Genomic DNA, 14,108 nt, shown 5'->3' with positions numbered 1-14,108 from the left:
TCCGTTCTTCAAGAGCGTGTACACAAACTTGATTGTTTTCAGTCCCAACAGAGACAGCAGATTGGATTCTGCTTGACGCTCTGGCCGGTCTGCCAGGACTACCTCAGTGCATGCCCAAAGCCTCCTGCTCCATCCCCTCCTGCTCTGGCACTGGTCCCTGCTAAGGCAGAGACAGCCATCACATGCACAGGGAGAAAGTGGTGGCAACTCAGAAGTGTGTCTCCAGCCCCTTGGGCCCTAGCCCTACCCCCAACAGGTCACCAATTGCCATTGAGCCTAGAAGAAGCCTCAGCTCACACCTAACTCTGGCTCTAGTCCCTCTGACTCCAGCCCGATCTCCCAACAAAACAGCAGCTGCCAGCTCACCTAGGGAGAAGACATGAGCTGTGCTCACTTTAGATCCAGCTCTCCCACCAATGCCACTGGTCACAGGCAGACCACACAGAGATGCTCCCACACAAGGACACACGTTTAGACTCTGGAATAGGTAACTGTTTGCCTAATGTCATAGAGACGAACAGAAAAGACCAAACAAATTAGAAGAAAAACACACATGTTCCAAATGAAATAACAAGATAAAACCTCAGGGAAAAAAACCCTATCAAAAGCGAGATAAATAATTTACCTGATAAAAAACTCAAAGCAATAGTAATAAAAATGCTCACTGAATGTGGGAAGATAGTAGAGGAACACAATGAGAACCTCAAAGAACTAGAAAATATTAAAAAGATCCAATCAGAGATGAAGGATACAGTAACTGAAATACAAAATACACCAGAAGGAATTAACAACAGGTTAGGTGACACAGAAGAACGCTTTCACAACCTGGAAGACAGAATAATGGAAATCACTCAATCAGAGCAGCAATAAAGAATAAATTATTTTTCATAAGAACAGTTTAAGGGACCTCTAGGGTAGCATCAAGTGCACTAACACTTGCATTATAGGGGTCCTAGAAAGAGAAGAAAAGAGAGAAAGAGGCAGAAAATATATTGGATGAAATTATGGCAGAAAAGTTCCCAAATCTGAGAAGGCAAAAGATATCCAGGTGCAGGAATCACAGAGAGTCTCAAACAAGATGAAACCAAAGAGGCCCACAACCAGACATATCATAATTAAAATGGCAAAAGTTAAAAATAGAGAATTCTAAAGGCAGCAAGAGAAAAACAATGAGTCACATACCAGGAAAACCACATCAGGCTATCAGCTGATTTCTCAGTAGAAATACTGCAGGCCAGAAGGGAGTGGCATGATATATTTAAAGTGCTGAAAGGAAAAAAAAAAAAAAACCTATGATCAAGGACACTCTACTCAGCAAAATTATCATTCAGAATTGAAGGAGAGCTAAAGAGTTTCCCAGACAAGCAAAAACTGAGTTTATCACCACTAAACTGACCCTACAAGAAATATTAGTGTCTCCCTTAAGTGAAAAAGAAAAGGCTATAACAAGAAATAAGAAAATATAAAATGGGGAAAATCCTACTAGTAAAGCCAAATGCATAGTAAAGGTGGTGCATCAACCACTTAAATAAACTAGTACAAACTTAAATAAACTAGTACAAATGTAAAAGACTAAATTAAAAAGGGATAGACATGAAGATGTAAAATATGACATCAAAAACACAAAATGTCAGGATGGAGGGGTAAAATGTAGATCTTCTGGAATGTGTTAGAGCTTAAATGATATTAGTATAAAGCAAGTAGATATAGGTATAGGTTGACATATATAAACTTCATGGTAATAATACATCCAAAACCTACAGTAGAGGGCTTCCCTGGTGGCACAGTGGTTGAGAGTCCACCTGCCGATGCAGGGGACATGGGTTCGTGCCCCGGTCTGGGAGGATCCCACATGCCGCGGAGCAGCTGGGCCCGTGAGCCATGGCCGCTGAGCCTGCGCATCTGGAGCCTGTTCTCCGCAATGGGAGAGGCCACAACAGTGAGAGGCCCGCGTACTGCAAAAAAAAATCCAAAACAACAACAAAAATACCACAAGAAAAACCCTACAGTAGATACACAAAAATTAAAGAGAAAGTAACCCAAATATAACACAAATAAAGTTATCAAATCAAAAGATAACAGACTAAAAGAAGAATAAAAAGACAAGAAAAACTACAAAAACAACCAGAAAACAAGTAACAAAATGGCAATAAGTACAGTACTATCAGTCACTTTAAGTGTCAATGGACTCAATCCTCCAATCAAAAGACATAGAGTGGCTGATTGGATAAAGAAATAAGAACAGTATACATGCTGCCTTCAAGAGCCTCACTCCAGAGCTAAAGACATGCACAGAATGAAAGTCAGGGGATGGAAAATATCCTCCATGCAAATGGAGGCAAAAACAAAACAAAAACCTGTTCTAGCAATACCCATATCAGACAAAGTAGACTTTAAAACAAAGTCCATAATAAAAAACAAATAAGGGTATTATATAATGATAAAGGCATCAATCGAAGAAGAGTCTATAACATTTGTGAACAAATATGCATTTAATTTAGAAGTACCTACATATATAAAGCAAATATTAACAGAACTAAATAGAGAAATTGACAGGAATACAATATCAGTAGGGGACTTTAACACTCCACTTACATCGAAGGTTAGATGATCTAGCCAGAAAATCAATAAGGAAAAACTGGACTTAAATGATACATTAGACCAGTTGGACTTAACAGATATTTAAAGGACATTCCATCCAAAAACAGCAGGAAACAAATTCTTTGCAAGTGCACATGGAACATTCTCCAAGATAGATCACATTCTAGGCCACAGAAGAAGTCTCAGTAAATGTAAGATGATGCAAATTGTATCAAGAGGCTTTTCTGATTGCAACATGAAATTAGAAATCAATTATAGAAAGTAAAATTAAACAAACAAACAATAAGTGGAGACTAAGCAATATGCTACTAGAAAACCAATGGTCATTGAAGAAATCAAAGAGGAAATAAAGAAATCCCTTGAAACAAATGAAAACGGACACACAATTTCCAAAATCGCAGCTTAGCATTTTGCTGACATCACTGTACATGTTAAATTTTATTTGGCTTCATAACATTCCATTGTATCAATGTTTCATGATTTCCCTAACTCCTCCCAAATTTATTATAATTTAACTTGCTTACAGGTTTTTCCTTTATGGCTAATGTTGAGCAAGATAATAAATTATATAAAATATTTATCTTTCGGGGGGAGTTACATTGTGATAGTTCTTTAAAAGTTATCCACTGGGTGAAAGATATAACCCCTCCAACAGTCTGTTTGCATACTGCAAAAACTATCAATAATTAACCTCCACTAAGCACCTTGCCAGCATGTCTTTTTTTTTGTTACCCTTTTCAGGATTGCACCCTTGTCAGGACTGGATATTCTTATTATAAAGCAAAGAAGAAGAAATGAAATAATTTTTTTCTGATTGAAAAGGTAAAAAAGCAAATTTTCTTTCATTGTGAAGTTTTATTTCTTTACTAAAGTTTAACATTTTGAAAAACGCTCATTAATCATTCCTTTAAATTGTGTGTGTGTATGTGTGTATGTGTGGTGTAGAGTAGTGTAAGATAGCTAAGTGTTTCAGACGATGTTTGGTCAACAAGGGGCTTCGGGCTTCCCTGGTGGCGCAGTGGTTGAGAGTCCGCCTGCCGATGCAGGGGACACGGGTTCGTGCCCCGGTCCGGGAAGATCCCACATGCCGCAGAGCGGCTAGGCCCGTGAGCTATGGCCGCTGAGCCTGTGCGTCCGGAGCCTGTGCTCCGCAACGGGAGAGGCCACAACAGTGAGAGGCCCGCATACAGCGAAAAAAAAAAAAAAGGAGCTTCATCATTGGAAAAACAAGAAAGATATTGGTATGTGGAGGTTTCTAGTCCAGCATATGGTTAATAATTGTTCAACATTCTCTTATAATAATTTACAATAATGTAAGTGTAACAGGAATTTAAAATTTACTCATTAAAAATATGAGTTAAAATTTTGCAAAAAATTAATGATGTCTTTATTATTTTGTAACACTTTACTTAAGACCACTCTGATAGAAGTACAACCAAGTTAACTGGCTTCAATTCTCTTCTTACTCCATGGGTACTGCTTTAACCTTGCTTCTCCTCCAACATATTTCCTAATAGCTGGTCAGTACAGTTGGGGTGTTACCTTCCATCTGTTGTAACAAATGTCCCACAGTAATGCAAAATGCTAATAACAGGGCAAAGTGGGGGGCAGGGAGAGGGGGGTATGAGAACTTGCGGTACTTTGTATACAATTTCCTTGTCACTCTAAAACTACTCTAAAAACAGTCTCTTATTAAAAATAAACAATGTATTGTCCAATTTTTATTCTTTCTAACAGTTTATTACCCTTAATTAAAAAGAAAACTTTTTTGAGAGTCTAAGAGTCAGATTTTGTGATTATCTCATGACAACACCCTTAAAGGATTTGATACACCTGTAGTCAAATTGTCAGTGTTTCTAATAGTTCTCAGGTCTATGGAGGTGAACTGGAATGGGAAATAGGCCATTCTTTTGTCATCATCTACATCTTAGCAAAGTAGGTTAGAAGGTTTCCAGGCTTATTCACATGAGACTGTGTGGAATAGTTTTGGAGAAACTCATTTTCAAAGGGGCATTTCCCTCCTAAGGACAGTGGAATCAGACCTCAAGGAACTTTCCATTTCTGTGAATTTACTTGCTTATCTCTGCTCTTTTGTGGCAGCTCTCTTTGTCCAGACATTTCCTGCCTGCACAGCATTTAGAGATGTCAAAATTCTTTCATAACCTGCACAGCAAAGTAACTATTTCATTCCATGCTGACTTGCAGTACCACAAAGATAAAGAACAGATATTCCCTGGACCTATAGGAAGTTTCAAGATAAAGCCTGAGATGGCATGGCTTATGAATGGCACCCATGCCCAAGGCAGACTGAACGAATAGCTTAGTGGTTGTAGAACTGAGCCAACTGGGACAAAATTCCTAGCTCGGTGATAATATCTGTATTTTATTCTTTGGAATCAAAGCTGTCAAAAACAGTCTTTGCCAACAAGAGCCTAGGGAAATTGCAATTCCAAACACTATGGGCTTGAGATATCATGGAATTCATTCAAGAGATTCAGCTAGGATACTCCCAGTAAAATACTAAAAGGTCATACCAATATTGGCCTATTTGGAATTGATGTTAGGAAACCTGACATTTGGACTGCAATAATCCTAAATCTTAACATAAGACCTGGAACCACAAGAGTTACCACAAAACCCCAAGATATGCAGGCACAAGATTGTTTCTCAAATGAAAAATAACGATGCAAATGAGGGAATCTACCACCATAGAACAGAACCAAAAGATGTAACAAATAGGAAAAAAAATCACACAAGAAGACATAAAAATAATAATGTAATATGAGCATGATGTAAAAATAATGTGGTTTGGCATTCTCAAAGGAAATTAAGAAGGGACAAACATTTATGAAAGGAGAAGAAAACTAAGTAAGTAAAAAAAAAAAAAAGACAGATGGGAGAAAGAACTAATTGGAAGTCTTATGAAAAATAAATTATCTGAATGAAAAAAGGAAACCTTCAATAGATGCAAGAAGCAGATTAGACACAGCAGCTGTTAATTTTTATTTAAATGAGTGATTGTTTTTAACGCCTATTTGATGTCTCTTTATCTGGAAGAGACAAATTCTAAACCTGAAATGAGTGAATCAATGAATTTGTCTGTTTGAATCTTCCTTTCCAGTTTAGATGCCTTTTATTTCTTTTTCTTGTCTAACTGATCTGGGTTAAGACTTCCAATACTATGTTGAATAAGAGTGGTGAGAGTGAGCATCCTTGCATTGTTCCTGATCTTAGAGGGACAGTCTTCATTTTTTCACCATTTAGTATAATGTTTGCTGTGGGTCTGTCATATATGGCCTTTATTATGTTCAGGTACATTCCTTTTATACCCATTTTTTTGACAGTTTTTACTATAAATGAGTATTGAATCTTAGATGCATTTTCTGCATCTATTGAGATGAACATATGGTTTCCATCCTTCATTTTGTTAACATGGTGAATCATTGTTTTATTTGTGAATATTGAATCATCCTTGCATCCCTGGAATAAATTCCACTTGATCATGATGTATGATCCTCTTAATGTATCGTTGTATTCAGTTTGCTAATATTTTTCTGAGGATTTTTGTATCTATGTTTATCAGAGATATTGGCCTGTAATTTTCTTTTTTTTATGTTGTCCTTGTCTGGTCTGGTATCAGGGTAATGTTGGCCTCATAAAATGAGTTAGGAAGTGTTCCCAATTTTTTCTAAGATTGTGAGAAGGATAGGAGTTAAATATTTTTGAATGTTTGGTAGAATTCACCTGTGAAGCTGTATGGTCCTGGATTTTTGTTTCTTGGGAGGTTTTTGATTACTCTTTCGATCTCTTTGCTAGTGATCAGTTTATTCAAATTTTCTATTTCATCATAATTCAGTCTGAGAAGGTTGCGTGATTCTAAGAATTTGTGCATTTCTTCTAGGTTGTCCAATATGTTGTCATATAACTGCTCATAATATTCTCTTATAATCCATTGAATTTCTGTGATATCTGTTGTTATTTCTCCTCTTTTTTTCTGATTTTATTTATCAGAGACTTCTCTTTTTTTCTTAGTCTAGTTAAAAGCTTGTCAATTTTGTTTATCTTTCCAAAGAACTAGCTCTTAGTCACTGATATTTCTATTGTCTTTTTAGTCTGTATTTCACTTAGCTCTGATTTTTATTTTCTTCCTTCTACTGACTTTGGGCTTCATTTGTTCTAGTTTTTTAGTTCCTTTAGGTATAAGTTTAGTTTGTTTATTTGAGATTTTTCTCATTTCTTGAGGTGGATCTGTATTGCCATAAACTTCCCTCCTGTTACCACTTTTGCTGCATCCCATAGATTTTGGTACACTGTATTCTCATTTTCATTTGTCTTCAGGTAATTTTTGATTTCTTCATTGAAAAGAAGAAATCAAAACTTGTTTACTAGCATGTTGTTCAGTCTCCACATATTTGTGATTTTTCTAGCTTTCTTGTTGTAGCTGATTTCTAGCTTCAGACCATAGTTATCAGAAAAGATGTTTGATATGATTTCAATCTTCTTAAATTTATTGAAATTTATTTTGTGTCCCAACATATGGTCTGTCTTTGAGAAAGTCCCATGTGCACTTGAGAAGAATGTGTATTCTGCTGCATTTGGATGGAATGTTCTGTACAAATTTATCAAATCCATCTGGTCTTATGTTTAAGGCCTCTGTTTCCTTGTTGACTTTATGTCTGGATGACCTATTCATTGACATAAGTGAGGTGTTAGCTATTATTGTGCTGCCATCAATTCCTCCCTTTAGGTCTGTTAATAATTTATGTGTTTTGTTGCTCCTATGTTGGGTGCATATATATTAATCACTGTTATGTCTTTGTGATGAATTGTTCCCTTTATCATTATATAATGTCCATCTTTGTCTCTTGTTACCTTTTTAAGCTTGAGGTCTATTTCCTCTGATATGAGTGTGGCTACACCTGCTTTCTTTTGGCCGCTATTTGCTTGGAGTATCATTTTCCAACCCTTCACTTTTAGCCTGTGTTTGTTTTTAGAGCTGAGGTGAGTCTCCGGGAGGTAGCATATAGATGGGTCTGGTTTTTAATCCAGCCAGCCACTGTGTGTCTTTTGATTGGTGAATTCAATCCATTTACATTTAGGGTGATTATTGGTAGATGAGGACTTAGTAATGCCATGTTATCTTTTGTTTTCTCATTGCTCTATATCTCCATTATTTCTTTTTTCTTGTGTTCTGTCTCCCATTTTGGTTTGGTGGTTTTCTATGGTGTTTTTCAGTTTCTTTCTTTTTTTTTAAATGTTTCATGTCTCTGCTCTGGGTTTATGTTTTGTGGTTACCACGAGGTTTGCATACATCTCATAGATAAAATAGTCCTTTTCCTGCTGATAGCATCTATTTTCATTTGCCTATACAAGTTCTGTTCTTTTCCACTTCCCTTTTATGTTTTTCTTGCCTCAAATTATCCCTTCTATGTTGTGAGTTTGTTACCAAATTGAAGTAGCTATAGTTATTTTTTCTGCTTTTTCCCCCTTTTAACCTTTATGCTATAATAAAGCATTTTTTAAAAACCTATTCTGATATAGAGTTTAAATTTTCTGATTAACTCTGTCTATCACCTTGCTCAAAGTTTTGCCTTTTTGTTTCTGGTACAAGAGCTCCTTTTGACATTTCTTGTAAAGCAGGAAAATTTGATGAACGTCCTCAACTTTTGTTTGTCTGGGAAAATCTTTATTTTGCCTTCATATTTGAATAATAACTTTGCTGGGTATTCTTGGCTGACAGTTTTTATCTTTCAGTATTTTGAAAATGTCATTCCACCCTTCTCCCTTCCCCCCAGCCTATTAAGTTTCTGTTGAGAAATCTGCTGATAGCCTAATGGAGGTTCCTTTGTAGGTTACCATCCTTTGTTCCCTGGCTGCCATTTTCTTTGTTGTTGACTTTTGACAGGTTTTTTTTTTTTTTTTTTTTTGCGGTACGCGGGCCTCTCACTGCTGCGGCCTCTCCCGTTGCAGAGCACAGGCTCTGGATGCCCAGGCTCAGCAGCCATGGCTCACGGGCCCAGCTGCTCCACGGCATGTGAGATCTTCCTGGACCGGGGCACGAACCCGTGTCCCCTGCATCGGCAGGCGGACTCCCAACCACTGCGCCACCAGGGAAGCCCTGACAGTTTTAAGATAACCTTGGAGAAGGTCTTTTTGCAAATATAACATGGGCTGATTAACTGAGTCCCCTACTTATTTTCCCAGAGTCTTGGTGAATCCAAGAGCCCTGTAACCCCACCCACCACAATACCTTCCCAGTGTCCTCTGGGAAACTGTCTCAGTGTTTACGTCTGCTTTTTCACATTCAAGGTTGGATATATACTAGATATCCACTTAGAGGTAAGTACCAAAATCTTTACATAGAGGAAATAATTCTCTGAAGTCAGGGATTCTCCCTTTCTTAGTGTGGAACCATGTCCAGTAACTCACAGTGAATTATAGTACATATAATTGTACTCTTGGTCTTCTTTTGTTTTTTGTTTACAACATTTCACAACATTTACAATATTGTGTCAGTTTCAGGTGTACTGCTAAGTGAATCTGTTATACATATACATATATCCGCTCTTTTTTTGATTATTTTCCCATATAGGTTATAACAGAGTATTGAGTAGAGTTCTCTGTGCTATACAGTAGGTCCTTGCTAGTTATCTATCTTATATATAGTAGTGTGTACGTGTCACCTCTTGGTCTTTTAAGTGATTATATTGACTGGTTTATCCTTTGCTGTCTCTGTAATTTGATATTGCTTACTGAATTATTTTATTTATACATAAAGAAAAAAGATAAGTATATAATTTTAAATATATACATAAATGATCATATATTTGCTTTTTTTTTTTTTTTTGCGGTACGCGGGCCTCTCACTGTTGTGGCCTCTCCCGTCGCGGAGCACAGGCTCCGGACGCGCAGGCTCAGCGGCCATGGCTCACGGGCCCAGCCGCTCCCTCTCAACCACTGCGCCACCAGGGAAGCCCCATATATTTGCTTTTTCGTTGAATTTTTTTCTTTTTGCCCTTTTTGTCCCCCATGCCCTCTTTTTCCCCCTTCACTCGTTTCAGCAACACTTCACAATAATGAATGTTAATAGCTTAATATGCACTTCCTATATTTTCTCCAGGCTTATATAATATATACCTATATATACATTTATATACACAAACATATATGTATGTATATACGTACACATATACAACATATGGAAATTATTTGTCATGTTTTAACAAAACCAGATCCTGTGTTCAGCACATGGAAACCACACTAGTGATCCACGGTTGGTTGAACCTACAGAGGCAGAACTGCAGATATAAAAGGGAGACTGCAAAGTTATATGTGGATTTTCAACGGTGCTTGGGTTGGCGCCCCTAACCCCTGCATTGTTGGAGGGTTAACTATATATATACGGTGTATTTGTCTTCTATTCCATCAATGACAAAAGTCTTTAGTACATTCTAGTAAATTATTTTTACTAGAATCTCTGTATTTGTTAATATATTTGCATCTTCCAAGATGTTTTTACTATAGTCAATTCTAAACTATGTATATTTTCAGTAACATCTTTTTTTTTTCAAATTAGCAGGGCTTTTCTTATTAATTAATTAATTAATTAATTTTTGCTGTGTTGGGTCTTCATTTCTGTGCGAGGGCTTTCTCTAGTTGTGGCAAGCGGGGGCCACTCGTCATCGCGGTGCGCGGGCCTCTCACTATCGCGGCCTCTCTTGTTTCAGAGCACAGGCTCCACACGCGCAGGCTCAGCAGCTGTGGCTCACGGGCCTAGTTGCTCTGCGGCATGTGGGATCCTCCCAGACCAGGGCTCGAACCCGTGTTCCCTGCATTAGCAGGCAGATTCTCAACCACTGCGCCACCAGGGAAGCCCCGCAGTAACATCTTTTTCATTATCAGATTTTAATGAAATGATATTAGTATTTTGCAACACAAAAATTAGTGGGGATTTTTTTGAAAATTAACTTTATTTCTATCTTACCAGATCTTAGAGTAAAACAATACTTTCAAAGATCAACCCAAAGAATTTATAGAGTGTCCTCAGGAAAAACGGCAGAATTGGAAGCACCAGGAATCCATCTCTCTACCCTGACAAAAGTTATATTGGTAGAATCTGTCTGAAGTAAATATTTTAGAACTCTAGAATCTATTTGAAGTCTTGCTGCATCCAGAGCAAAGCTTGGCTGGTAAACTGCAGTTAGTACCGGTCAGTTACGGCCCTCAGGGTGGTGTTTACCCACAGCCCACCGTCCAGACCTGGGACAGGCAGCTGTGAGGAAGGAAACCGAGGTTCTGGTGTGATTTGCTGGATCCAGGGTGGGAAATAAGGAGCTTGTCTTCCACATATCAGTGTTCTGTGTTCTGACGGTAGGTTGTTGCTCTGATTGATGAAGTACAAACAAGGCTGCTGCCATTATTTTATACCTCACAAGCTGAAGTGGCTTCCCAGGGATCTAAATAGGCCATTTCTGCTTTGGGGGGCATTCAGAAAACACTTGTTTAACGCATTAGCTTTCTGGAGGGGGTAGTGTCAATTTATGGCCCCTGTAGGCTACTTAGCTGTACAAAACAGATGACAACGCAGTGATATTACAGAGTAGTTTAGCCAAATTCTCAACAAAGCCATATATGAAAAAAGTCAAGGTAACATCATACTCAATGGTATGATGAAAGACTGAAAGCTTTCCTCCTAAGATCGAGAATGAAAGAGGATGCCTATTTTTACCTCAGCTATTCAGCATCATACTGGACATTCTAGCCAGAGCCATCAGACAAGAAAAAAAAATAAAAGCCATCCAAATTGGAAAGAAAGGGTTAAACCATCTCTGATCATAGATGACATGATTCAACATACAGAAAACCCCAAAGAGTTCACAAGAAAACTACTAGAGCTAATAAATTCAGCAGAGTTGTAGGGTACAAGGTAAATACAGATAAACACACAATCAGTTGTGGTTCTATACATCAACACTGAACAAGCCAAAAGGAAAATTTGTAACAGGTATATTGTTTTTGTTGGTTCTGGGTATAGATAGTGGTGGTGGTTCTACATCATTGTGAATATATTTAATGCCACTGGATTGTACACTTAAGGGTGGTTAAAATGAAAAATATTATGTTATGTATATTTCATCACAGTTAAAAGATAATAATCTACGGAAAGATAATTATAGATATTATAATAATGTCAGCTAATTGTGTAGAGCAGAGATCCACAAACCATGACCTGCAGGCACAGCTCACTGCCTGGTTTTGAATAGTCCATGAGGTAAAAATGGTTTATACATTTTTCTAACGGCTGAAAAATCCAAAAGAAAAATAATATTTCATGACATATAAACTTACGTGAATTTCGGGCTTCCCTGGTGGCGCAGTGGTTGAGAATCCACCTGCCGATGCAGGGGACATGGATTCGTGCCCTGGTCCGGGAAGATCCCATATGCCGCAGAGCGGCTGGGCCCGTGAGCCATGGCCGTTGAGCCTGTGCGTCTGGAGCCTGTGCTCCACAACGGGAGAGGCCACACAGTGAGAAGCCTGCGTACTGCAAAAAAAAAAAAAAATTATGTGAATTTCAACTTTAAGTATTCATGAAGGGTTTTTTTGAGCAAAAAATTAGCCCAAATTGCTGAATTTGGATGATTGATTTATGCTTAGTAGGGCCCTAGTATGGTTGACTCTCTGAGAATGATTCAAATCCAAGCCACTGATTATCAAACGAACTTCTCTTTTTATGGTAAAGCTTCACTTTCTATATGCTTTTTAAAATGTCCATGCATTTTGTCCTTCTCACAGGTTTTAGTATTGTTGCAATACTGGTATCTCCTGAATTGACATGACTTTTAGAGTTTCCATTTATCAGTGTTATATAACCCTTTATATTTAATTACCTCTCTTCCATGCTGTTGAACTCTTCTGGTACTTGGAGAATGTGACTGGCCATTAAAGTGTTTAACTTTCATTTCATGTGAATAATTACAGATGGGATTGATTGTTCCTGTACTCGGCACACTTTTAGTACTGATTGGATTGCTTTCAATTTCCTGCTTACGAAAACAAAGTACACAACTCTACTTTATAATCTGACATTAGTATAGAAGAGAAATTACTCATTTAGATGAAGAGAAATTACTACACTTCCCTTCCCTAACATTAAAGTCAGCGATAAATTAAATGTATTTTTTTGTTCATCCTTCTTCTGTATTTCAACTGCCTTTTCCTGAACTTCATCTTAATTTTCTTTTCAGTATAATTATGAATTCATGGCTTTCCATAGACTCAACTTTTTCCAAATAACAATATTAATAACATTGCTTTCATTTTCGAATTGTCATAATTTCCAGCAGAATTCCCTCAGCAGATGCCATTTGTTACTAGTTGTTGCTGGCGCCAAGGTAACCACCCCCGATTTTTGGCAACAACATAATATTCAGCCCTGTCCTAAATTTTCCTGATGCAAGATAAAAATAACCACTCTCTAAGAAGACAGATTTCTTTTAGAGGGAAATAGACTCTGGTCATTAGTATTGCACATGTGCTACTGGATATTATTTGCATCTTTTAGGAGAAATGGAGCTGGAAACATTATTTCAAAGGCATGAATTCATATAATTTTTCTAATTTAATATGTTATGTTTCTTACAGCGTGAAGGAGTTGTTTAAAGGAAATTAAAATAAAATGGAGGAATAAGCAGGCAAATAGGAACTCAGGTTTAAAGAATGTTGAGAATAAGTACTGAGGGGAGAACTGCAGAGAGGCTGAATCAAGGAGGTCTGTATCAAAGTCCACAAAATTAGGGTATTCCCTAATTGTACGTTCCTTGGTGTGACCTGTGGAACAAAGGGAAGGTACCAGTAGCTGAGCTGGCTTTGTGAAAGCTTAAAGGTTGCTGAAGAATTTCTAAACTCAGGAAGACAGGGGGACTTCCCTGGTGGTACAGTGGTAAAGACTCGGCACTTCCACTGCAGGGAGTGCAGGTTCAATCCCTGGTCAGGGAACTAGGATCCCGCCTGCCATGCGGCGAGGCCAAAAATAAATAAATAAATAAATAAATACTCAGCAAGACAGAGATAGAAGCAGTTGTAGGCAGTGGGGCCAACGTCAGAGGTCAGAGTAAAAGGACAAGGAGGTTGGGCTTCCCTGGTGGTGCAGTGGTTGAGAGTCCGCCTGCCGATTCAGGGGACGCGGGTTCGTGCCCCGGTCCGGGAGGATCCCACACGCCGCGGAACGGCTGCGCCCGTGAGCCATGGCCGCTGAGCCTGCGCGTCCGGAGCCTGTGCTCCGCAATGGGGGAGGCCACAGCAGTGAGAGGCCCGCGTACTGCAAAAAAAAAAAAAAAAAAAGAATTACTCATAATAGCCAAAAGGTAGAAAAAGCAAAATGTTTATCAGCTGATGAATATATAAATAAAATGTGTCATATCCATACAGTGGGATGTTATTTAGCCATAAAATGGACTGAAGTACTGATACAAGTTTCAACATGGACAAGCCTTGAAAACATTATG

The 14,108-nt window shown here is 38.1% G+C and overlaps 1 protein-coding gene across 1 annotated transcript in view; it reads left to right on the top strand.

Moving 5' to 3' along the window:
• Positions 1–14,108, top strand: part of LOC101323272 (dihydrodiol dehydrogenase 3) — a 53,416-nt gene that overhangs the window by 38,686 nt on the left and 622 nt on the right. Inside the window, exon 9 of the mRNA XM_073801505.1 lies at positions 3,343–3,423. Coding sequence (XP_073657606.1) covers positions 3,343–3,415 — 73 coding nt within the window. The 3' untranslated portion in view covers positions 3,416–3,423. The remainder of the gene's footprint in view (positions 1–3,342; positions 3,424–14,108) is intronic.

This window comes from Tursiops truncatus, chromosome 2 (genome assembly GCF_011762595.2).
Source record: "Tursiops truncatus isolate mTurTru1 chromosome 2, mTurTru1.mat.Y, whole genome shotgun sequence".
NCBI lineage: Eukaryota > Metazoa > Chordata > Mammalia > Artiodactyla > Delphinidae > Tursiops > Tursiops truncatus.
Note: the sequence above shows the minus strand (reverse complement) of the source record. Positions and strands in the feature narration are given on the sequence as shown.